Genomic DNA, 27,419 nt, shown 5'->3' with positions numbered 1-27,419 from the left:
AATGTGTTTTTAAAAATGATGTGGCATTATGAAACTAAACATACACCCACCCTATGATCCACAAATTTCTCTTTTAGTTATTTGCCCAAGAGAAATAAAAATAGATGACCACAAAAAGACTTACGTGAAAGTGTGGTATATTCATAAAAAGAAATACTATTCAGCAATGAAAAGGAAAAAACTACTCACACATGCCACAATTATGAATGAATGTTTTAAAACTATGCTGAGTAGGCTGGAGGCAGTGGCTTATGTCTAATCCCTGCACTTTGGGAGGCGAGGCAGGTGGATCGCCTGAGCTCAGGGTCTTGAGACCAGCCTGGGCAACATGGTGAAACCCTATCTCTACCAAAAAAAGAATTAGCTAGGCACGGTAGCACATGCCTGTGGTCCCAGCTTCTCAGGAGGCTGAAGTGGGAGGATCACTTGAGTTTGGGGGAGGTTGTCATGAGCCGAGATCACATCACATTGCACTCCAGCCTAGGTGACAGAGTGAGATCACATCAAAAAACAAAAATAAAAACAAAAAAATAGATGAAATTATGCTGAGTAAAGTGCCTTACCAAAAAAGAGTAGCTTCTATAAAATTTGATTATGTGAAGTTTCAGAACAAGCAAAACTAATCTACACTAGTGGGGAAAAGCAGTACAACAGTTGGTTCTGGAGGCTGAGGAGAGTGGGTATTGACTGGGAAGGAGCGTGAAGAATATAACTGTGGGAATTCAGAGATTAATAAATATGTAGCCCCTAACTCTAGGAGCTCTTAGGACAGCAACTTTACCAGTAACACATAGCCAGTAAGCAGCAGACCCTAGATAGGAGCATAACTGCTATGTTCAATACTACCCAACACAAAGCTACAATGTGTAGTAGAAAACTCAGGCACAAATAAATCCTGACTTAAATGCAGCAGTTTTCCTTGTCCTTTTCCATTAACTCTATGTCTGACATTTCAAAGGACTTACAATGAAATGAAAAGTTTAAAGCCATGTAAGTAACTGTCCTGAGTTTAAGTAAGCAGCTGGACTTTAGTTTGTCCAAGAGTAAAATGACAGCAGTAGAATAAAAAAGTCTCCAAATGTGTTTCTTAGAACCAAACATGGGTCCCATGTCCCACTTTCTGTACCGGAGTTGCTCTACTTTTATCTGCTTTACATATTGAGTTAGACCTTGAAAGTGTTCTCTGCCCAAAACAGAAAGCATAGTTTAAAAAATACTAGGCAAAATAAAGAGCCCTCATATTTTAAGATACTATAATTTTTAATGTGCAATGGGTTTTTCTATTTTGTCCTATAAGAAATGTTCACACATTTTTCTAAAATACTTACAATTTCTCAAATTTGAAAGCACAACTAATATTGTGGAATTCTTTTGTTGGGGCCATGAATTTTTTGTGAGTAATTCATAGATGGATAAGAAGAAAGCCTATAGCCCACATGAAACGAATTCATTTTACTATTTAGTGAGTAGTGCCAGAATTAAAGAAGTTTACTAGTAATTATTTCTAACTTTCAAAATCCTTTATGATCACACAGAAGTTGAATATTTAAAAGTAGAGTTAACATTTACCTGTCAGTCATCACCAAAAGCAGTAGCTTTATAAAACTGTTTTCAATAAAGAAAATGCTTAAAGACTGTAGATCAGTGTCAGATTAAGGACCTATACTAATAATTGTAGTATATCGCTAAGGTCCACAGGTAAATATTCTTGTGAAAATACTAATGACACACGTATCTAAATCAAAAGCATTTTGATTAGAAATCTAAATAGATAATTGTGTTACAAGCTTTTATGTCTATAATGAATAATGTTATAGTTATAAAAATATTTTATAATCACAATTATGTATGTTTAATAAAGTATATATATGTACATAAAATGTGTATATTAGATGACTGGGTGCTTTATAACTTGTAACACAGACTTTTCTTGCAATATGAAAAATCAGTTGTGCTGGAATCATACCAAGTCCAAACAAAGCACACTGTGTAGAGAGCACCCTGAGAACTATGAAAAGTAAGCATGTTGTTCTTTCAATGTCAAAGTAGTCATTAACGTACCATGATGAAGAATCATTATCTGTGCCAAAATTCCTGAACACGAATTACTGGTTTGATTATAAACCAAAGCAATAATAAATGCTACAGGAATAACTAAGAACTTCTGACCAAAAATAATACTAAATAAACATTTATTTAGCAAATCACATTTTACTTAAAATATTAATGTTTTAGAAAGGTGTCAATATTTCAATGGAAAAGAATCCACTTAAACTAAGTGAATTTAAGCTTTATATTGCACTTTTATAATTAGAGTAGCCCTGTAATTTACTTTCAAATCACAACACCTTTGAGAGAGAATAGTACTAATAATAATCACTGGATGACCGCAGGCATAAATTGGGAGTACTCCAGGCAAACTGGATCATATGGTTATCTTACTTGTAACTGAAAAAAAAAAAAAAAAACTACAAATATTCTTCAGTCTACTAACATTTTTTCTTTTCTTACTTTTAAATATGAAAGTCTGCATATTTCATTGTACATATACGGAGAGACTGTTTTTAATATCTACTCTAAATAAATTCCAGTTCTATTATGCCCCTGTGTGGCCAGAAGGCACAGCAAATTCACTGTCACACATTCAATGGCAAAGAAATACATCTAGAGGAAAATACAGATCTCTTTATTGTATAAAAAAGATGGCTAAAAATTAGCAAATGGAAAAACTTAGAGGATGAATTTTATCACAAAAGATAGCCATCATTAGCATGTTTATTTGAATATTGCCCAAAGCAATTGATAACTCAATGCAGTGAACCATGCTAAAAAATATATCTTCTAGCATCTCAATATTTACGTTTGCTTCCAAAGACAAGCTCACAAAAATTAGATTTCATATTGAACTCAGTACTTGACTTTTTTATTAATGATAAAAGCAATTATCTTTGTGTCCTGATTAAGTAATTTCACTTGAGAGAGTTTACAATGAGAAAACTTGATAACAAAAAATTAAACTAAAGTGGCATTTCATCAAAACCTATTAAGTGAGTCAAGTGAGTTTATGCAGGATGAAGACAATTTTTTTTATAGACTTCCAGTTGTTTCATTTTAGCTGTAAAAGAACAAAGAATCCTGCTGCCTCCTTCATGCACTAAAATGGCACTCAAGAACCATACAATAAGAGAATAAGCTAAACACTTTCAGCATGAAAATAAGGTTTGTGCTGTATGGTTTGCAACAAAAAGTTAGTCTAAAATATTTTAATAATTATTACTCATAGATATATTTCATTTAATCATTAGTTAATGAATTCACTTAACAATCTATATTAATCTCCAGTTGGGGGACTTATGACACATACAGTATTATTGGTGGATTTAAAAATCTTTCCTCCTTTGACAAGTTGAACTTGGAAATTTTTCTGGAGCAGTTATTATGGAAGACTTTCATCCTTTAATGTTTTATTGCTAATATGTCATAGAAGTCAACTGCCTCACCATCTAAAATCCTAATGAAAGCTGAGTTGCAGTTTGGGAATAAGATTAGCTACCAAACAGAAGTCTTAATTTAAAAACTACTTGAAAGGGCCCCCTTTTAATAACATATTGTCTACAGATGATGCATAATACTATTCTAGTAATCCCTACTAGAAAGCAATTCAGAATAAAATATCTAATTGTCCAAATTGATGGCTATTTTTCTATCAATTTAAAGATCATAGTTAATGTCACAATACAAATACTGAATATTCCATGTCAACTACTCCAAACAATTAAATGATCACTACTCATGTACTAACAACCAACACTGTTCTTTCCAGAGGTGATAGTTATATAATTGATGCTTAAATTGATGCTTAAGAAGATCATAGAGGTCTAATTGAAAGGTCCATTATTCAGAAAAAAATTTAAATTCTTGCATATGAGATATTTTGATGACATATTCACGTCATTCTTCTTCCATGATTTTTTTGTTCAAGAATAATTTTTTAGTCTATATCTTTACTTTCCACTTTAGTGTTAACTAAAATGTTAATACCTATGCAGGATGCATAGGCACTTATATTGTTTAAAAGAATATAAGCAGAATAAAAGGTTTAAAAGACCCTTGTATCTAAACTGAACACAAAAAATAACCAAAAAATTAAAATATGTGGAAGCACAAAATTCATATACTTATTTTTTCACTCATCATACTTGTAAAACAATAACTATTTGCAGAACTTTTGATTGATTTTAAAAGTAAATCAAGTAGCTGATCATTTATGAAGATGCATAGATGTATTTGTGATATAAGGTCACATGATTTTTAAAGACTAATAAGTTAAGGACATATAAAGGCAGAGATTTTTTTCCCTAAAGCAAGATAAATTCTTTATTGATTAATTGGTAGTTTGGGATAATTTCAAATAATAATCAATACAAGTTAAACTATATTGGTCATATAGAGAAGTATTAAAAACTTCATAGTCCAATGTTTAAGGGCAGTAGCATAAAAGTCCAGATTTTAATGACAGCTTTAAAGGCTCTTACTGAAATTAGAGGCATGCAAACAATAAAAGAAATTTGAAGCCAAAGCAAGTACACAGTGATAGGTATGCACACAATTTCCTCAAAAAATAGTTATTTTCAGATTTTTAAATTAATAATACTTACTTTAAAACCAATTCCTTACTATGCTGTTAATAGCATAATTTCTATACCTAAACCCTAATATTAATACGTTTACACACAAATTCTTAGCATTAAAAAAAAAAGATGGAATTAAAACAAGGAAAAGGTTTATAAAGGATGAGTACAAATCCTAAAACTCTGGTAGCTTCAGGACATGGAAATTTTTAGAAAGCCATACTTGCTTTTTAATTTAAATATAACATAAAATAGATATTTTTTCATAAATTATAGACACTAAAGTGATGTATTACTTTAAAAAAGGAAAAAAGCATCTTAAAATATAGATATCCAATTTAGCATATCCTAACATTTCATATACTGTTTTATGTTTTTAATTAGTCTCAAGATAAAATATAAACAAAATCCAATTCATTTATTGAATAAAACTGAATTGAGGAAAGAAAGTGAAATTTTATAAGAAATAGATATGTTATTCCATATTCAAAGTAAAGGTTGTAAATATACTTATCATCAGTAAACATTTTAAATGCCAACAAATTTTAAAAGACTTGTTTTCATTTGCTAAATTAAGATACATATTGTATAACAGGTATTTTTTTAATCTCCAAAACAAGATGCCTCACATTGTGCAGAGATACTAAAAAGAAGAGACGAGTAAAATCATTCAATATTTTATGCACTATTAGTTCCCCATCAGTTTCCAGAAGGTTTCAGTGCATTGCTATGTTCACAGAATTTCTTTCTCAGTCTTCTCCACATATATTTAGTTAAAATGGGATCTTTTTTATACTAAGTATGTAACATGGGAAATTTTCAAAAGCCAAACAACTTAAATGAGCAAAGAGCTGGGTGATAAAACTGCATTCCAAAAGCATTCTTTAATAGAATATCTTTTAGTGTAAGCCAGAGAAACCATCTGAAAGATATGTTCATAATTTAACAGCCTTCACCACAGAAAAATAATCAGGTTGAAAAAGCAATAGGAATTTATAACAAAGAATCCTGCCAAATTAGCCGACCTAATGCAAAGCATTATTCGCAGTTCCACAATATATCTTGTTTAAAAGTGATTATTGAGCTACCCTGCAGAGAGAAATGTCTTAAACCTAGAAAACATCTACCACATGTTTCACAGGAGCATGCACAATTGCTAATTCACATTTTCAACCAAATCACACATGATTATATGGCCCCATCCTTATATATGCAATGTAATCACTGCCATGATCACAAAGAAAACATCTATCTGGCATTTTTAAGTCATTTTACGTATTTAGAAAACAAAATAATGAAACAGCCTGATATCTGTATTACGTTTCAGAGGTCAAGCTAGTTAAATTTAAGATGCTTTTTCTGCTTTGAAGTAAGCTTATTTTCCTTCTTAAAATCAAATTAAGAATGCTACATAAAATCTTAAATTTACAATAAAAAGATAACACCTTTGTAATACTAGCACTTTAATGCAAAACAATTTTTACAGGCACATAAGATTATTATTCTGAAAATAACAATATTAAAAGAAAATACAGTTTAGCTCTACTCACCTTGCATTGTTCAGTGTTTGTCCAAAAAGCTCATTTTGTAAGATATTTGGTGGGGATGAAAAAACCCCATGAAAATGAGATAAAACAGAATTGCAGACCTGGCGCAATGTCTCAAATTGCATTTTCTTTCTTTTTTTTTCCCCTTCTCTTATTTTTCTCTACCACCTGTCTTTAAAATCATCTATTTGCTGACACCATCAAATAAAAACATGCCAATCAAGTTCCATATTTCTCCTGAGCTCTGTAAAAACTGTGCTTAAATGAACAGAGGTTGATAGTTAATTGTACAGTCATTATTCTTCTAATTCAGTTGTAGGAGATTCAGTACCCGTGCAGCTTTCGGCTTTCTCCTGACTGTAGCAAGAATTCTAAACAGCAGTAAGCTTTTTGGGCATTCCCAGCTGAAGTGTGAAGCTGAGCTGCTTTCATGTACTCTACTCATATTTCTCTAAGCCTATTAAAAACACGCAATGAATAGATGCTGTCGTCAGGAGTTTTAGCACATCTGGCTGCCAGCAATAAAATATCAGAAGTAATAAAAATGGGGACAAGGTATCTTCTCAAAGCTACCACTGGGTAAGAATAAGAGAAATCATGCATTTCCCCAACCCTTTTCTCTATTCCTGAAAAACAAATAACTCCAGCAACAGAGTATATCTCTTCAACGTGCAAGCTGCTGCAAAGGACCAGAACACTCTAAAAATAAGTGGTAGATTCTTCTCTTGATGTCATGAAGCAATGAAAATATGATCAACAATAAAGCATTTATCATCTGCATTTAAAATGCCATGCTTCTAAGAGAAGTACATTTGGAAAACATGTATTTAGGTGTTTTAATTTCTCATTTAAAAATTTCTCCATGTATTTATTTTTAAGCAAAGTGGATTAATGTTGAATCTAGTTCCGTTCTAAAGGCTATATACATAGTGACTACATGGTTATTCACATAATTTATACATTATATAAATTATAAAAAATTATAGCTTATCAATTAAAATTCACCTAAACACCACACACTAAATTAAAACTTCTCTCCAAATCCAAGCGGAGGAAAAACCCTACAGTCAAGGCCAGAGACACTTCATCAGTTATTACTAATTTATTTCAATAATGGTGGTCATAGCATTTTGTAGAAGAAAATGTTCCCTGAAGGCTCCTATGGTCTTGAAAACCCACCCCATCATCATCTATTATCATTGAATAATTCTGTTTCTGATAAACATTTAGGTTATCCTATACCAAAGTACAGCCATCTTTCTATAACAGATCTCTAAAACTAGTGTGTAGGCCAAATTTTAAATATCAACTCACTTACAGAGATGTTTAGTATACTTATTGACTTTTAATAGCTCCTAACCTTTGACATTTCTTTAATAGATCCAGCCCTTTTTGCCCTTTTTACCTCAACTCATTGCCTTTTTATCCTTTTCCACACACTATCAATAAATAGACATTTAAATACAATAAGTTTTTAAAAGCTATGAATTCTTTTTTGGCATAATCATGTCACAAAAGAACAACACAAATTAAACATGTAATAATATAAATTTTTAAACAACCATTTTTAAAAATAAGATGTTCAATTATGGGTTTCTTCTCAACTAAGAATGTCCCTATTTTATTATTTCAGTTTATTATTTTATTACTTCAATATTATTTATTATTTCAGATTTTTATAGGTACATGCCAATCTATTTGTCAAACACACATACATGCCTAAAAATCATAAAGTATTTTTAGTTCATAAAGCACTTCCAAATTTATTTTAAAATATCCAGAAAACATTGTACGTGCTAATGCCACTATCATTTTATGGATGAAAAGAAACTGAGGCTTTATTTATTTATTTTTAAATTAATTAATTAATTATTTTTTTGGGGAGACAGAGTGTCACTCATTGTCACTCAGGCTGGAACGCAGTGGTGCTCACCGCAACATCTGCCTCCTGGGTTCAAGCAATTCTGCCTCAGTCTCCTGAGTAGCTGGGATTACAGGAGTGTGCCACCATGCCCGGCTAATTTTGTATTTTTAGTGGAGACAAGCTTTCACCATATTGGCCAGGCTGATCTCAAACTCCTGACCTCAAGTGATCCACCCAGCCTGGCCTCCCAAAGTGCTGGGATTACAGGCATGAGCCACTGCACCTGGCCCGAAGCTGTATTGAATTAAATATCACATAATTTATAAAAGATAGCAAACATATTTTGAATTTGAACAGAACAGAGTCCTCAGAAATAATACCACACATCTACAGCCATCTGATCTTTGACAAACCTCAGAAAAACAAGAAATGGGGAAAGGATTCCCTATTTAATAAATGGTGCTGGGAAAATTGGCTAGCCATAAGTAGAAAGCTGAAACTGGATCCTTTCCTTACTCCTTATATGAAAATTAATTCAAGATGGATTAGAGACTTAAATGTTAGACCTAATGCCATAAAAACCTTAGAAGAAAACCTAGGCAATACCATTCAGGACATAGGCATGGGCAAGGACTTCATGTCTAAAACACCAAAAGCAATGGCAACAAAAGCCAAAATTGACAAATGGGATCTCATTAAACTAAAGAGCTTCTGCACAGCAAAAGAAACTACCATCAGAGTGAACAGGCAACCTACAGAATGGGAGAAAATTTTTGCAATCTACCCATCTGACAAAGGGCTAATATCCAGAACCTACAAAGAACCCAAACAAATTTACAAGAAAAAAACAACCCCATCAAAAAGTGGGCAAAGGATATGAACAGACAGTTCTCAAAAGAAAACATTCATACAGCCAACAGACACAGGAAAAAATGCTCATCATCACTGGCCATCAGAGAAATGCAAATCAAAACCACAATGAGATACCATCGCACACCAGTTAGAATGGCAATCATTCAAAAGTCAGGAAACAACAGGTGCTGGAGAGGATGTGGAGAAATAGGAACACTTTTACACTGTTGGTGGGATTGTAAACTAGTTCAACCATTATGGAAAACAGTATGGCGATTCCTCAAAGATCTAGAACTAGATGTACCATATGACCCAGCCATCCCATTACTGGGTATATACCCAAAGGATTATAAATCATGCTGCTATAAAGACACACGCACACGTATGTTTATTGCAGCACCATTCACAATAGCAAAGACTTGGAATCAACCCAAATGTCCATCAGTGACAGACTGGATTAAGAAAATGTGGCACATATACACCATGGAATACTATGCAGCCATCAAAAAGGATGAGTTTGTGTCCTTTGTAGGGACATGGATGCAGCTGGAAACCATCATTCTAAGCAAACTATCGCAAGAACAGAAAACCAAACACCACATGTTCTTACTCATAGGTGGGAACTGAACAATGAGATCACTTGGACTCGGGAAGGGGAACATCATACACCGGGGCCTATCATGGGGAGGGGGTATGGGGGAGGGATTGCATTGGGAGTTATACCTGATGTAAATGACGAGTTGATGGGTGCTGACGAGTTGATGGGTGCAGCACGCCAACATGGCACAAGTATACATATGTAACAAACCTGCACGTTATGCACATGTACCCTAGAACTTAAAGTATAATTTGCTTTTGGAGTCTTTGCTTTGGACTCCATTTTCTATGCTCCTTCCCTATGATTCTATTTTTTTACATATGTACACACATGTGCACATGTACACACACACACAAATGCACACCTATTGTAAAATGGCCAATTTCGATAGATGAATAGGAAAACTATCTGCCAGTGTCCTAATCAAGGGTATTTTAGTTACAGCAAATATCTCAAATGTTTTAACTCACAAGTAACTTTAAATGGGTTTCTTCCATTTACCTCAAGCAGAAGCAACCTGAAGTGCTTTAATTTTTAAGCCTCTGATTATGAGTTGACTTTTCACATCTATGAAAGGGCAATTTCTACAAGTGTAAACAAACATTTTAAAAATTCTTATTTTCAAGTCAATTTCACAGCTCGTACTATCTGTGATGGGAAAAAATTTAAAGTCTCCCCTTTTAAATAGATTTAATTTTTATCAACAATCAGAAGCCCTTTAGAAACAAGTCTACTAAGTAAGAAGGTGATTATACTGCAAAACAACATTTGTTATTAAAAAGGTTTCTTTTATATTTCAAAATTGGATATGAAGACCAAGTCAAAGAAAAAGCATCAAAGTGGTCTAAGTAATGCAAACACTAGAAAGAGACTTAAAAACGACTCATTTGAAAGAGTGAATGATATATCAACTGCCTTCCTCGGAGACTTATTTTTCCAGCTCTCACTATACAACACCCATACTACTGAGCAGCTTTCTTCTAGTTCCTTCAGTATCCCAGAAATGATTTCTTCCACCTTCCTTCTCCATTACCACCCTTTAACTTGCTCCTACTCATCCTTAAGGGCTCAAATGTCCCTCCTTTAGAAAGACTTTCTCTGACCTAAATTAGGTCCCCTCTTATGCATTCTCATTACACCCTGTGCTCATTCTTCACAGCATTTGATATGTGTGACTATATATTTACTTGAAAAAAATGTTTAATATCTTTCACCCTCAATTCCATGAGTTTAAGTCCTGTACTCTTATCTCACTCATCTAGCATAATGCCTAGTACAGAGTAGGCAGTTCATTAAACATTATTGAATAAATGGATGCCTACATGTTAACAAAAAGTTAATTCTTTTTCAATAACATACATAGACAGGATAGGAAACCACCTCAGGACTTCATTTGGTTCTCAGTTTCTACAGGGTTTTTTTGCTTGTTTATTTTTAGTCTGCCACATCATCTTATAAGGGTCATAAACACAGGAGTAACCAATATTTGCAATCAAAAACATTGTGCTTTGAATGGACTTTGTAATTTGTTATGGATATCCTGAATATTATAAAGAATGTTTACAGATAATGTTTGTTTTAAATTTTCAATATAGTGCAGGTTCACATGTGACATAAATATTGGAGACTTCTGTCAGAACAGAAAGAACACGGTATTTGGCATCAGGCAGCCTGGTTTTAAGTACTGACCCCAACCCAAACTAGTTATATTACCTGAGCATATTTACTTTATGTATCTGAGCTATGGTTTTATCAAATGTAAAATAAGCTATATCACCTCATAGGGAAATTACTGTATTAAAATCTCATAAGTACCAACGCATTTTATAAATTATAAAGTGTTTGGAAGTAAACTCACTATGAACTATTTAGGGAATCAAATTACTGGTATCTGAATTTTTTTTTTTTTTTTTTGAGATGGAGTCTTGCTCTGTCGCCCAGGCTGGGGTGCAGTGGCCGGATCTCAGCTCACTGCAAGCTCCGCCTCCCGGGTTCACGCCATTCTCCTGCCTCAGCCTCCAGAGTAGCTGGGACTACAGGCGCCCGCCAACCCGCCCGGCTAGTTTTTTTTTGCATTTTTTTTAGTAGAGACGGGGTTTCACCGTGTTAGCCAGGATGGTCTCGATCTCCTGACCTCGTGATCCACCCGTCTCGGCCTCCCAAAGTGCTGGGATTACAGGCTTGAGCCACCGCGCCCGGCCGGTATCTGAATTCTAATAATTATGTTCAAGTATCTTTTACTTATCACACTTACTCATTTGACAAATATTTATATTTTCCTTGTGCAAGTCTCTATCCTTCTATCCGTTAGTGCTGATAGGATGTAGGGCTTATGATTATCCTTTTCCAGAAACATCAGATAAACTCAAAAGGACTTCCAAGCAAGATCAGCTCCATATTTACATTGAGTCCAGCAGAGAGACATTAACTCTTACAAATGGTATAGACGATGGCAATTGCTTTCTCTATAGAATCTTTAGTGTCTCACTGGAAATGACAGTGAAAATAAGAGTTCTAACAGAAGATGTGTTAAAGAACTTTTGGAAGCAAAGGCAATTTCATGACAGAAGATATCTAAAAAACTAATCAACACTTGAATAAGTTCAATCTAAAAGTAATCAAAAGAATGCAAATAAAAATAATAAGGTAATGTATTTTTCCTATTAAATTGACAAAATATTGACCAGAGGATCAAAAAATGCACAATCTTATACCATATTTATTGGTAAGAGTGTATATTGGTACAACATTTTAATAAATATTTAGTAGTATATCTCAGAAGGTTTTTAAATGTTCAAAATCTGAGAGCACACTGCAACAATATAAACCAAAATGATAATATTGATTATCTCTGGGTAAGAACATGACAAATTTTTTATACTTTTTGATACACTAGTCACAAGTAAAGCTCAAAATTTAATTTACAAACAGTGGAGAACTCTAAAATTATAATACAATCATTAACCATCACATATTAAATATGATGTTGGCCCATGAACTTTTCTTTAGCAATGCTCAAGTAAATAAAATAGTAGATTACTAGCTTTCATGTGATTAGCTGTATCATTAGCAATGGTTTCTCCCCTTCTATATCAATATAGATATAGGTATAGATATAGATATTTTGAGACAGCGTCTTGCTCTGTCACCTCGGTGTAACCCCGAACTCCTGGGTTCAACTGATCCTCTCGCTTTGGCCTCCCATGTAGCTAAGACTATAGGTGTGCACCATCATGCCTGAATAATTTTTGATTTTCTTGTAGATATGGGGGGGTCTCACTATGTTGCCCAGGCTAGTCTTGAACTCCTGGCCTCAATCAATCCTCCCTCCTCAGCCTCCCAAAGTGTTAGGATTACAGGTGTGGGCCACTGTGCCTGACTTCTCCTTCTTAAACAGTAAGTTCCTAAAATTCTGTAATAACTCAAATTGTTTAATTAGTACTATGAAACATCCAAATGACAAGAGAAACCAAAACTCAGCACTAACTTCTTTACATCATCCTCAAAAATATTTGAAGTGTAAATTCTTTTTTTTTTTTTAAGGTTTTTTTTCTAAGTTTTTTTTAACTTTTAAGTTTAGGGGTACATGTGCAGGTATGTTACATAGGTAAATTTGTGTCATGGAGGTTTGTTGTACAGATTATTTCATCATCCAGATATCAAGCATAGTACTTATTAATTATTTTTCCTGAACCTCTCCCTCCTCCTAGCCTCCACCCTCCAATGGGCCACAGTGTCTGTTGTTCCCCTCCATGTGTCCATGTGTTCTCATCATGTAGCTCCCACTTATAAGTGAGAACATACAGTATTTGATTTTCTCTTCCTGTATCAGTTTGCTAAGAATAATGACCTCTAGCTCCATCCATGTCCCTGCAAAAAAACATGATCTTGTTCTTTTTCATGGCTGCATAGTATTCCATGGCATATATGTACCACTTTTTTTTATGCAGTCTACCATTGATGGGCATTTAGATGGATGCAATGTCTTTACTATTGTGAGTAGTGTTGCAATGAACATACGAATGCATGTTTCTTTTTTCATCCCATTACTGGGTATACACCCAAAGGATTATAAATCATGCTGCTATAAAGACACATGCACACTTATGTTTATTGCGGCACTATTCATGATAGCAAAGACCTGGAACCAACCCAAATGTCCATCAAAGAGAGACTGGATTAAGAAAATGTGGCACATATACACCATGGAATACTATGCAGCCATAAAAAAGGGTGAGTTCATGTCCTTTGTAGGGACATGGATGAAGCTGGAAACCATCATTCTGAGCAAACTATCGCAAGGACAGAAAACCAAACACTGCATGTTCTCACTCATAGGTGGGAATTGAACAATGAGAACACTTGGATACAGGGTGGGGAACATCACATACTGGGGCTTGTCATGGGGTGGGGGCAGGCGGGAGGGATAGCATTAGGAGATATACCTAACGGAAATGACGAGTTAATGGCTGCAGCACACCAACGTGACACATGTATACATATGTAACAAACCTGTACTTTGTGCATATGCACCTTAGAACTTAAAGTATAATAATAAAAATAAATAAATAAGAAAAAAAAGAAGTGTAAATTCTTAAATTAAAATTATTTAAGAATCTTGGTTTACAAATGCCTAGTGGCTAAGCTAAATAATCTTAAGAAAGTTAACACCAACTCAAAAATTAAATAAAAGAATCAAAATTGGAAAGTTATGCTCTTGAATTAAAAACAACACAAGTCTCTAACCTGATAAGCCATGATAATTCATGACATACTTAATTTTACAGGCTGGGTTTAGTTTTAATTTTTAAGAGTACCAAAGCATTTCTATTAAAATATTCCATACATGAAAACAAACAAATAACTAAATAAAGTTAATGAATCATTAAAATCATAAGATAAATACCATATATAATCTATAACCAAAATCCCTGAAATGCTAAAGGAATTTTTCCTTTTCTTAAAATTTATATCTGTAGTCCCATCTATATAATTGAAACAACTGCATTCTCTCTTCCATTGCATTACTCTTGTTCCACTACTACTTGAAGCATCCGACTGATAAAAATCTAAGGGTTATAAGAAAGATAGTCCAGAGAACAAACATTTTGAAAATAGTATCTTCATATATTTTGCACATTAAAGTACTCTGTTGTAAAGTATTCTGTATTTCCCTGAGGCACAGATCATAGAACAATTGACCTCAGGGATAACATATAAGAAAAAAAAGGCAGATGATGGAATTCCTAACAAAAGAAGGAAGATGAAGGCATTCAAAAAAGGTAATTTGGGCCGGGCACAGTGGCTCACGCCTGTCATCACAACACTTTGGGAGGCCAAGGCAGGCAGATCACCTGAGGTCAGGAGTTCGAGATCAGCCTGGCCAACATTCTGACCATTGCTGCAGAACAGACTAATAACACAACAGTTTCTGGCATCTAATTCACAAAGAAAGGGGAAGAACCTCGCCTCTACTAAAAATACAAAATTAGCCAGGTATAGTGGCATGCACCTGTAATCCCAGCTACCTGGGAGGGTGAGGCAGGAAAATCGCTTGAACCTGAGAGGCGGAGGTGTATGCCAAGATCGCGCAGTGTGTGGAGATTGCACAGTAAGCCCAGATCGTGCCACTGCACTCAAGCCTGGGAGACAAGAGTGAAACTCCATCTCAAAAATAATAATAATAATAATAATAATAATGTAACAATTTGACTTATGCTTCAACTTAGGATGAACCATACAGTACACTCAGGAATGGAAGAAAGGAAGAACAGCCTAGACCTAAATAACCACACTACAAATCTAAAGATGACTAGTACATTTCTACTCATAAAATTTCAGATAAAACACAGGAAACAGTCCAAAATTGTTACATCGGTTTTCATAAGTTTTAAAAATTTGTTGATGGCCAGCTGAAAAAAACATGTTGTTTTCTGATGTACAAAAACATTTTATAGCATTGCTAGGGACTCAACCCTGTATCTATCGATAATTCTGACCATTGCTGCAGAACAGACTAATAACACAACAGTTTCTGGCATTTAATTCAAAAAAGAAAGGCGAAGCATGGTGAAAGCCACCACAAATGTGTGAAGCCGCACCATAATTGTGATCTCTCTCACTCTTCTTTCTAAACCAGAAATGTAAGGGCTAATCCTACTCTGCTTTGGTTTGAGGGCCATTATTCTCAAAAGTATTACTAGGTTGCTTTAATAATCCAGTACAAAAGCAGGTTTTGCGACAGCAGTTCCAACACCTAAAACCTGGCAACAGCTGGGCATGGTGGCCCATGTCTGTAGTCCCAGCACTCTGGGAGGCCGAGGTGGGTGGATCACCTGAGGCCAGGAGTTCGAGACCAGCCTGGCCAACATGGTGAAACCCCGTCTCTATCAAAAATACAAAAAATTAGCCAGGTGTGGTGGTGGGTGCCTGTAATCCCAGCTACTTGGGAGGCTGAGCCAGGAGGATCACTTGAACCCAGGTGGCAGAGGTTGCAGTAAGCCAAGATCGTGCCACTGCACTCCAGCCTGGGTGACAGAGTAAGATTCCAACTCAAAAATAAATTAATTAATTTAATTAAATAAAAATAAAAGCTGGCAACAGCAGAAATATCTTTCTTGTTGAATATAAGAGTTAGTTATAGAGTACCAAACCTAGATTTAAGCTCCACAATGAGAATGTCCAGAGTGACACCTGGAGATTCTACCAATTAAAAGAAAAAGGACCAAGATCCCTGAAAAAACAATTTGGAAAATCCTTTTAGAGTTAGGACTGCTAGTTCCAAGTATATATTTCCTTGGTAACTAACAAGAGAACCACTGAAAGCAACATTACAATTTCAGGGAGCTATATCAACATAAATAAGCTTCAACTCCATCTCCAATAGTTACATTCACCAAGAGCCACAATATAAGGAATGTTTATAGCCCTGGGACTTCAAGGACTCACACCTAAACTTGCAAACTGCCTCTACAACTCACCTGTTACCTAGTAACTTCCAAGTGCACCTAGATTCCTGGAGAAACAAATATTGACTGCACATTGTTACTATATAAGATATTAGAAATAATAATCATTGGCACAACTATTAAAAGTGTTTCAGCAAAATATGTGAACAAATGAAATACTATGGAATAATATTGGCCTCCAAGAGTGCCCATTCATAATTCCTTTCTTTCATATAATTCTTCTCTCTACTCATTACACTACGAAAAAAAGGCGGTGAGGGATCTTTTCTCCCAAAGGCTACCTATTCTATAAATACAAATATTTGTTTCACTTTGACATTGGCTGTCAGAAAAAAGTGCCTTAGAAGTTTTAAGAACATTAGGATATGTTAATTTGCATGAGTAAAGTAACTTTTTTAGTATCTATATGTATATCAAAACATCATGTTGTAGACCTTAAATATTTACAATAAAAAATTTTTAAAGGACATCATTAGGTTCAATACTGAAGAAAAAATATCTACACAAAGGTATAACAATAAAGTTTAAAGTACTTTGCTTTCACTAGAACTTGCATATGACAGAACACTTCTCATAAACTAGAATATATTGTCATTGCTGGCTATATAATACATTCAGTTAAATATGCTACAAGTACTGACTAGCTGCTTGCCACTGATTGAGTGTCAATGGGAAACAGTGAGTTGGAAGGTACTTGGCTGACTCTCTTTCATTGCCTCCCTTCTCCTTTCTTTCTTTTTTATCTTTCCCTGCCCACCTTCCTTGTCAGCATAGCCCAGGAAGCCACTAGAACTAATACAATTGCCTCTAAGGAGGCTCAGCTTAGAGGCAATATTAATGGTGATTCTAATGGGAACATTTTTTTCTATTCCAATATAGGCAGATGTCTTTGGAGAGCTACTGAAGAGTGAACTGGTTAGAATTAGTCCTGTGACAAAGGCTCAAGCAATTGCTGTTATGTTGCACCTTGCTGCCCTTAAATGTATTCAAGAAGAGGACATAAGGGATTTGTGTAAAGGAAGACTGAATTATGCAGAAGCTAAGATTATCTGACTTACAAAGTTCCTTCAAAATTTTATGCTGAATCCCAAATGCCTTCTGCTCCATCGTGCTTTAGTTACAAAAGGGATTACATCAAGACTAATATCTCAAATTTCCTTGGATTTTTTACCTACCTGTATTTAGCAGGACGTCAGCTTCCTGCTAAATGACCTCCTATAAATGTGTAAGTACCAGGCATACCAAATATGCCTCCACAGTCCTCTAAGTCTACTCATATCCTCTCATCAGTAACATGTGCTGATTATAAAGCCACTTGAGGATGGAGCCTCCCCACTTGATGGTGCCCTCAGTCTGAATTCCAGTCCTCAGCCAAAGGTGGCGAATCTTAAGGTTACTGCAATTCAAGGTATTGTGCTTTATGCAGGTATTGGGAGAATAAATCACTGTTCAAAATTCACTCATTCACTCAACAAGTATTTAAATACTGACTAAAGTATCAGAGGTACTTTTCTAAGTACTAAAGCAGGAAAGAAAGAAAAAGGAGTGGAGGGAGGAGGGAAGAAGAGAAAAAGAAAAGGAAAAAGGAAGTAGCAAGGACACCATCCAGCCCTTATAGGAGTTTTTATCTGTAGTATAGCAGGGAAGACAGAGACTAAGAAATTATACGTGTTATTGAGAATTCAGATTAGAAATGTGAAGAAAACTTGTAATAATAGGTTACCTTGAAATAGTCTTGGAGTTCAGAAGTTCATAGGAAGTTTTCCTAAACAAACAGACAAAAAAAAAATAGATTCAAGATGAGAAACACCAAATGATAAGCATTGGCCAAGCCAAAAGTGGGACAAAGGAGTATTCCAGATATGGAATACACATATACAAAGATGTACAAAGATCAAGAGACGACACTGATTATGGCAAAATCAAAGAACCACAAGAGGTCAATTCAGGGAGAAATCAAATAGCTGAAGAAGAAACAGTAGCCACATCCTACAGAGCATGGAAAACTGTTGAGATTCTGATTTTTAATCAAATCCATGAATAATTATGTGTTCTGCTGTAACAATGCTTTTTGAGTCAACAGATGTATCAAGTCCTAGTAGCCAGAATGGAGAAGATTCAGGAGTTAATAAGAAATACATAGGAGGATATATAACCATAAATACACCAAAATATTATCTCACTGTATGTGGAAGCAGAGAGATCATTTAGAAAGTTAATGTAATAGTCCAGGCAAGATTTTAGTTGGCGTGGATTAAAGTGATCATAATAAGATAGAGAAAAAATAACAGACTTAAAAGGTAGACGTTGAATCAACAGGACTTAGTCACTGATTGGTCATGGTCAAGATAGGAGTAAAAAATACTCTTAGATTTATCTAAGATAAGATCCTATCACATTTAAAATAGAATCTAAACCTCCTCCTTCTACAGAAAAGAGATATGATGCATTGTTTCATCCAAGGCTTTTTGGACCAAATGGTTGGTCACAAAGTTAGAACTAGTACCTAGATCTTGTGACTTATAGTCCAGTGCTTCTTACGTGGTACCACTGTATCTCTGTCATTCCGCAACTTCTTATGGAACTCTCACTTAAAATGTAAGTTAGTGTTACAGTTTTTAAGGGTCCTTGGAATTTAAAATCCAAAGGTGATACAAAAATACAGATAAAAAGAAGAAGGCCTTCAGCCTTGAAGATAAACATAACTCTTAAGCCTTATGCTTTCTGAGAGAATAAAACAATAAAGCATAGATTCAAACACGTTTAGGCAGAAAAAAGAAATATTGCAAGGGCACAAATCGAATCTTCATAATCCTCCCACCCTCGTGACTCTAATTCTTATTAAACAAAATGAAATAGAAGAGAATCTGTTGTCTTACCACTTTCTAGAGAGAGGTTTTAGTTACACCTCAAAACTTTATGTTAAGTTTTTCATATAAGTGAGTTTCAGATATATATCACAGAAATAAAAAAGTTATTTTACATTGCAACAATTTGGACTCCCTACACACTGTAGTCTTGCCATCTTGGTTATGTGAAAAATACTGTAAATATTTCTGAGAGATGTAACTAAAATTTATTAATCCTGCTTTATCACAACTGAGGCAGAGAAAAGGAAGTTTAAAGTGATTAAAGAGATTGAATATACAGAAAACTCAATAGGAATTTGAAAATATCAATGAGGAAAAATAAGGTGAAAACTAACTCTAAGAAATAGATTAAAAAGTTCAGGTGGAAATGTAATAAAAGAAAAAATGAAAAGAAGTGGAAGAGAGATTGCATTAGTAGAGATTGGGAAGTCAAAAAAAGTTTAATTTTCCAGCTCAAGTACTGTGTAATTAGGTAAGCAAAATGAGAACTGTTCTACCAATAACCTTCAAACCAACCTTGAAAGACCTTATTTCCAAACAAAGAGTTCCAAATCATACCTTAAAATTTCCAACTGTGTCAAATAATAGATATTAACAACTCTCAGGTATGTATCACGGAAATAAAAATAGTTGATTATATGTAACAACAATTTTGATTCTCTGTACTATTTATTTTTGCTGACTTAGTTATTTAAAAAAAAAAGAGTAGCTGCAGATTACTAAAGGAGAAATCCACACAATATATTAATGTTTGTAACACTAAGCTGCATCCCAAATCCTAGGACAATAGCAAATTTATCAAGTATTAAGCTATCTTGAGATGCACGGGGCTAATTCACTCTTCACGATTCCTAGGAATAAAAATGGTCACACAAAATTAAACAAAAACACTCAAGAGAAATAACAATTAGTACCATTATTAAGTATTACACATACAGAAAAAAACACATACATAAAAATAGATAAACACACTTTTTAAAAAATAAGCCTGGGTGTGGTGGTTCATCCTGTAATGTCAGCACTTTAGGAGGCCAAGCCAGGAAGATTGCTTGAGGCCAGGAGTTCGAGACTCGCCTGGGCAATGTAGTCAGACCCCATCTTAACAAAAATAAAAAATTAGCTGGGCGTGGTGGCATTCGCCTGTAGTCCTAGCTACTTAGGAGGCTAAGGTAGGAAGACTGCTTGATCTCAGGAGCTAGAGGCTGCAGTCACCTATGACTGTACCTCTGTACTCCAGCCTGGGTGACAGAGCAAGACTCTCAAAGAAAAAAAAAAAGAAAATTCCTATAAACTTCTTATAAGTGAAAAACTACAGTTTAAAAACTCTTGGGTTTTAAATCAAATCTCTCAATGGCTACAGCACCTTTGCAGGTAAATACTACAGTCAAAGTATGCCAGGATGATTTAGAAAAACTGTCTCAATTCACTGCATATTAAACATATTCCTATCTATTACTCCTAGAAATGAGAGTCAGTAAGGATCTACTGTATTTTCTTACCAGAAGGAGTAGAGAAAATAAACCACATAGACGAACTCAAGGACAAAAGCAGAAATCAAGTGAAAAACAGTCAAGGAAGCTAAGTGTTCCATATATGTTACGTTATCTTATATAATCTTGTCTACATACAATTCAATACTCTGTTGGTGGTAGAGGAGGAGACTACTGAAAATTTATTCCAAAATCTAGCAGTTCTTAAAAGTGTAATCCAGTGCCCTCAGTAGAATCCCCAAATGCCTTTCAGAGGATCTGCAGGGTCAAACCTATATGTATAATACTAAAATATTATTTGCCTTTTTGATTCTCATTCTCTCTTGGGTGTACAGTGGAGTTTTCCAGAGGCTAAATTATGTGTGATATCTCGACATATTGAATACAGAAGCTGTCTTCCACTAAGTTAGACAATAATGGAATTTCCCAAAAATGTAAAATAGTGTCACTTTTCTCACTAAATTTTTCTTTTCTTTACTTTTTTTGAAATATGCTGTACTAGTTTTCCATTGCTGCAAAACAAATAACCATACTTTTAATAGCTTAAAAAACATATATTTATTATCTTACAGTTTCCATAGATCAGGAGTCCAAGTACGGTTTAAATGATCCTCTGACTCAGGGCCTCAGAAGGCTGTTATTAAGATGTCCACTGGACCACATTTATTTCTGAGCTCAGGATCCTTTTGCAAGCTCATGTGATTGTTGGCATGCCTTAGTTCCTTGTGGCTCAAAGATTTAGGTCCTCACTTTCTCGCTTGCTGTCCGAGACATACTACTCAGCTCCTACAGGCCCCACACAGATCCCTGACGCATGGCTCTCTCACAGCCCTTTTACAACATGGCAGTTTATTTACTTCTAAACCAGCAGAAGAATCTCTTGCTCCAATTGAAGACATAATCTCATATAATGTAATATAACTATATAACTGACTATCCCAACATCTTTGCCATACTCTACTAGCTAGAAGCAAGTCACAGGTTTTATACGTACCCAAGGGAAGGGTAAGACTCATTGTACATAACTTAGAATTCTGTCTACTGCATACAGTTAGTTGTCATACAGTGGATTTACTGCTATTTTTAAATTAATTAATAAATGCATATTTTAAAATTTTTATCAGTTATTTCTAATATGGTAAATATCAATAAATATAATCCACATAAACAAAAGCTCTTTGAGGTCTTCAAGCATTTTTAAGATTGTAAAGAGGCCCCAAGACCAAAAAGTTTGAGAACCACCACTTTAGTCTAAGTTACCTCTTACAGTTGACACATAACAGTAATTTTAAACAGAATAAGCAAAAGTCAAATCCCCAATATAAAAGACATTTTAAATTATGAAAATTATTCAAGTTATTCAGTTATTCCATATCATTTAGCATAAAAATTTGAACTATGATAATTATTTTTATAAAACTTTATTCCCCACCCAATCTCATACTGCATTTCAGAGAATTTCATGAGCTATGTCCTTGAGTAGATAAAAATAGGGTAGGTTCCACGCACAGTTAGAGTAGGGATTGCTTATCTTTTCTATAGTAACAAGCAGGAAGGCAGAGAATATAAGTGCAGATGCTTCAATGTAAATGAGTAAAAAATCTCAAAGGTTCCACCATGATGCTCAATTCATGTTATTATGAACTGACCAATTTAAATGCCTGAATCCTTGGAAAATTAAAAATATACAATAGGAAAATGTATCTTCATCTTTATTAAAAGTGTTGATTCCAACTCCCCATCCCCCCATCTTTTTTGAAACTCTAATGAGATGGCTAGACCTTGTATGACCCTTGAAAAGACTATTTCTGCTCCTTAAACTTCAGTAATAAACAAGATCAATTTAGTGGCTAGCTCCTTAGTCTCATTCTTCTTCCCCTTTGATCCTCCAAAAGGTACTTCTTAACTGGTTCAACCCAGGTCTGTCCTAGCACATTGGCTCTAAGACAGAAAAATATCCAGTGAGGCAAATAAAAGAAGAAATTTGTTTCAAACCACTTTCTTTATTACTGTTTTATTTGCTTTACAAAAAGATCTAAATAAACACTTTTACATTCACCAGCCCCTACCCTTGCCTCACCTTAGTATGGTTGCCAAATTTTGTAGTCTTTATCCATTATATCCTTGACCAATATCAGAACTACTTCACTTGTGTGTATTGGGAGAGCCAAAGGGTAAGGGGAAAGGTGGGTGAGAAGTCAGCATATAGCATTAATATTGCCATAAAAGCCCAACTAGAGGCAAAGTACTCCCACAGTCCACTATGCACACTCACATATATACTTCTGCCAATATATCTGTAAAATATCTGTGAAAAAGGATTATACGAGCATATACACAAATATCAGTTAAGAATGCCTTACAATTTATTAAATTTTATATTGTTAATGCATGAGAGACTTGGGTAATCTAAGACACACATTAATGTTGGAATAAATTAAAGAGTCTCAAAAATGGTCATTTTGGTGTTAAAATTCTCTCCACAACAGCTTAAAAAAGAGTGCTGCTGGCTAATAAAACCACCACCTTTGGCTAACAAATACTCCCATTTTAATGCCTTGCTAGCTTTTCTTTGCTTGCAATTTTACTACTAAAGCATTTTCCTTGATACAATTATCAATAACAAAATGTATTTTACAAATGAATATATGACGCTGAAAGAAAGCTTGTTAAAAATGAATTTACAGATATTGTCAAGAAATAGCAAGTAACAAGTAGTGTCTTGGTCAGTTAAATGTCACTGATTATGACATTGGATATTGGCTTACAATAGTTAAAGTATGATTGAAAAGCAAGTGCTTCAAAAGTGGACTATCTGGTGAAGTCAGGCCCTACAGGAAATAGATAACAGCTTCCCTAGACTTTAAATAAGAAGGACAAAACAAGTGGATAGCAGACTAAAAGGCAAAACTTCTGCAAGGTAAAGGTGAATGACAATGATTGAATATCTCAGATGAAAAGTAAAAAAGTCACTAAGTCCAGCCTGAAACAATGAGAAATGATCACTAAAATTATCCCAATAGTACTGGCAGATATAAAAGTGAGTTGAAATTGGAATTAAATATAGGTGTAAGATATACAGATTAGTATGGAACATGAAAAAGGTTAAGATGTAAAAGAGTATGAAAATGTCTATTCTGCCTCTAATATTTTAAAAGGAAAAGAAAGAATACTTTTTAAATGATTAGACATCCCTAGAATAAATATAGCTACCATGGTTATATATTTACTAGACTGTAAAAATATCCATATGCACAAGGATAAATAAATAACCTGAACGGCTGTATAATCATTGAAAAAACTGAATTCATAGTTTTTAAAGACATTGCTGGCTGGGTGCCGTGGCCCACGCCTATAATTCCAGCACTTTGGGAGGCGGAGGCGGGCAGATTGCCTGAGCTCAGGAGTTCGCGACCAGCCTGGGTAATACGTGAAACCCCGTCTCTATTAAAATACAAAAAAAAATCAGCCGGGCATGACGGTGTGCGCCTGTAGTCCCAGCTACTTGGGAGGCTGACGCAGGAGAATTGCCAGAGGCGGCGAAGGTTGCAGTGAGCCGAGATCACGTCACTACACTCCAGCCTGGGCGACAGAGCGAGACTCCGTCTCAAAAATAGAAAACATAGAATAAATAAATAAATAAAAATACAGAACTACAAGAGAACTCTAGGCCCAAATGGCAGTAGAGGCAAATTCTATCAAACATTTAAATAAATAATAGCTTTACAAAAACTATTCTAGAAAATTGAAGATAGAAGATAATTTCCTAGCTTATATTAGGAGGCCAGCATTCCCCTGATTAAACCAATGATATTACAAGGAAAGGAAACTACATACAACTCTCCCTCATGAACATAAATTTAAAAATTTTCAAACAAAGTATTAGTAAATCCAATCCAGCAATACATAAATAGAATAATACCATCATTACCAAGAGGAGTATCCCAGAAATGCAACGTTGATGCAGCATTTGAAAACAGTCAGTATGATTCACCACATAAAGGACTAAAGAAGAAAAACCATGTGATCATTTCAACAGAGGCATTAAAAAAAGCAAATGACAAAATTCCATAGCCATTCATGAAAGAATTACCAGCAAATTAGTAATAGAAGACAATTTTTTCAGTCTAATAAAGGACATCTATGGAAAACCTATAGTTAACATCACATTCCATTGTGAAAGACTCAAAGCATTCACCCTAGGACTGGAAAGAAGGCAAAGATGTTATTCTCACCACTTCTTTTAGTGGAGGCACTAGCCAGTAAAATAGGATAAGAAAATGAAACAAAAGGCTTATGACTTGAAAAGTAAAAAGGCTTTTTCCATTATAAGTGATGCAACCATCTATGTAAAAAATGCCAAAGAACCAAAAAAAAAAAAAAAAAAAAAATTCACAGTGTGGTACTATTACAGGGTAGAAAATAGACCAATAAGACAGAACAGAGAGCTCAAAAGTGGCCCAATTATATATAAGTACATTATAAACATTATATATAAGTACAAAAACCAGTGATATGAGAATGGTTTGTTTAAAAGCTTCTGCTGGAAACAGTGGCTCACTATATGGGAAAAAAAAAAAAAAAAAAACTTGGATTCATACTTCATCATGTCCACAAGTGAACTCTGAATTAATTTAAAATATACACGAGAAAAGTAAAAACTGTAAAGCTGGTAGTAGAAGTGTAAAAGAGTATTTCTAGTGAATTCTGAATGATGACTGACTTTTTAATCCTGACTAAAAGAAAACAAACTATAAATTTTAAAAAGTAATGAATTTAACTACATCAACATTAAAATGCCTGCTAAAAAAAACAACAGACAAAAATGATGTGGAGCTAATTTTTTCAAATTGACAGATAAATAAATACTTCATAGTAATGGCAATCCAAGTAGCTAATATGTATGTGAGGGGATCCTCAGCTTCAATGTAATGAGGAAACTACAAATTAAAACAAAAATACCCCCTCATATCTACCAGATTGCAAACACATGAAACTCTTAGTAATATCAAATATTAGTAATGATATGGGAAATCACAAATCCTTAAGCACTACAAGTAGAAGTATGGACGGAGGCATTCTTGAGAACAAAACTAGTGAAATAAAGTATACATACCCTATGCCACATTAATTATACACCTACATAGACAGACTACAAAGTCTTGCATAGGTCCATAAGGAGACATGTACAAGGATGTTCACTGACTCACTGTTTATAGTAACGAGTTTTGACATAGCCTAGAATATCCATCACTAATGGAATGTCAAATAAAATATAGTGTATTCACAAAAGGGAGTATCTATTAATTTTATATTGTTGAGGTAAAGAAAATTACCACCAATTTAATGGTTCAAAACACAAGTTTGTTGTCTTACACGTATGTAGGTCAGAAAGTCTGGTAGAAGTCTCAGTGGACTAAAATTAAGATGCCAGCTGAGTTTCTTTTTGGAGGTTCTGGGGGGAATCTATTTTTTGCTCATTCAATTGGCAGAATTCACTTCTCTGTGGTGGTAAGACCAAGGTCCCCATTTTCTTGCTGGCTATAAATTGAGGGAGATTCCTAGCTTCCAGAGGCTGGCAAATTCTTTGACTCATGGTCCCCTTCCCCCATCTTCAAACTCAACAATAGGCATTTTAGTCCCTTTCCTGCTTTGAATCTCTCCTTCTTCCATCTCACCTCATTGACACAGCCAAAAAAAAAAAAAAAAAGTTTTCTACCTTTAAGGCTTCGTGTGATTAGATTGGGCCCACATAGACAATCTAAATTAATCTCCCTATCTCAAGGTCCATAACTTAATCATGTCTGCAAAGTCTCTTTTGCCAGGTAAGGTAACATACAGGGGTTCCAGGGATCAAGGTGTGGACATTTTTGGAGGCCATTATTCTACCACCTTATAATGCAGCAGTCTGGAATAACAAATTGATATTCCCACATGAATGAATCTTTTAAAATGTAAGATCTAAAGCACCATATGCTTTAGGTAATTTAAAACACATACATACACAAAGCAACATTCTGTATTATGTAAAGATACATAAGCGGGAAAAAAACACAAATCACTGAAGTGCCATAAACTGACAAATGATTAACAAACCTCACTGTATCTGAAGACCAAAATAAAATAAGAGTGACAGAAGAAAAACTGATAAAATAGGAATGTCTATACTATACAAACTTGCTTTCATGCTATTTTTACACAATGCTGTATCTTCTATCTTTTAAAATTCCTTTATTAAAATTTCGTTGGTTTTAACAAATCTACAAAACTTCTCCCAAACTTCCCTATTTGGTTTCATCATTTAAATTTGTTAATGTATAAAAGTAGTCAATTATTTGACTACTTTTATATATTTCTAAATTACATTTTCATATATTTATATTTGCCCATTTCAAATATTTATGTTTATATAACTATATCATTAATCCTGACTTATTAGATTATAAATTCATATGACACAGAGAATCTTCTACTGTCTTTGTATTTCTCCATATAAACTGTTATATATAAAATATATACTCAATCAATATTGTAGACTACGTACCTGAAGTAATATTTGCTGCAGTATGATTCCACTGGGAATTTTCAATAAGGCTAAC

General features: G+C 34.4%; 1 protein-coding gene across 41 annotated transcripts in view; it reads right to left on the bottom strand.

The window, feature by feature from the left end:
- The window catches only part of RIMS2 (regulating synaptic membrane exocytosis 2), a 507,129-nt gene that overhangs the window by 451,111 nt on the left and 28,599 nt on the right, over positions 1–27,419 (bottom strand). For 5 of the 41 annotated variants that reach the window (XM_031650132.1, XM_031650107.1, XM_031650109.1 and 2 more), the window contains exon 1: positions 6,182–7,728. The exons of 25 other annotated variants lie outside the window; for them this stretch is intronic. In XM_031650132.1, the coding sequence (XP_031505992.1) occupies positions 6,182–6,303 (122 nt within the window). In that variant the 5' untranslated portion in view covers positions 6,304–7,728. Of the gene's footprint in view, positions 1–6,181; positions 7,733–18,183; positions 24,211–27,419 lie in introns of those variants that run through there. 11 more of the 41 variants (XM_031650119.1, XM_031650118.1, XM_031650120.1 and 8 more) reach the window with 7 other exon arrangements.

The sequence above is a fragment of the Papio anubis genome, chromosome 8 (assembly GCF_008728515.1).
Source record: "Papio anubis isolate 15944 chromosome 8, Panubis1.0, whole genome shotgun sequence".
Classification (NCBI taxonomy): Eukaryota; Metazoa; Chordata; class Mammalia; order Primates; family Cercopithecidae; genus Papio; species Papio anubis.
This window is presented reverse-complemented; position numbering and strand designations above follow the sequence as displayed.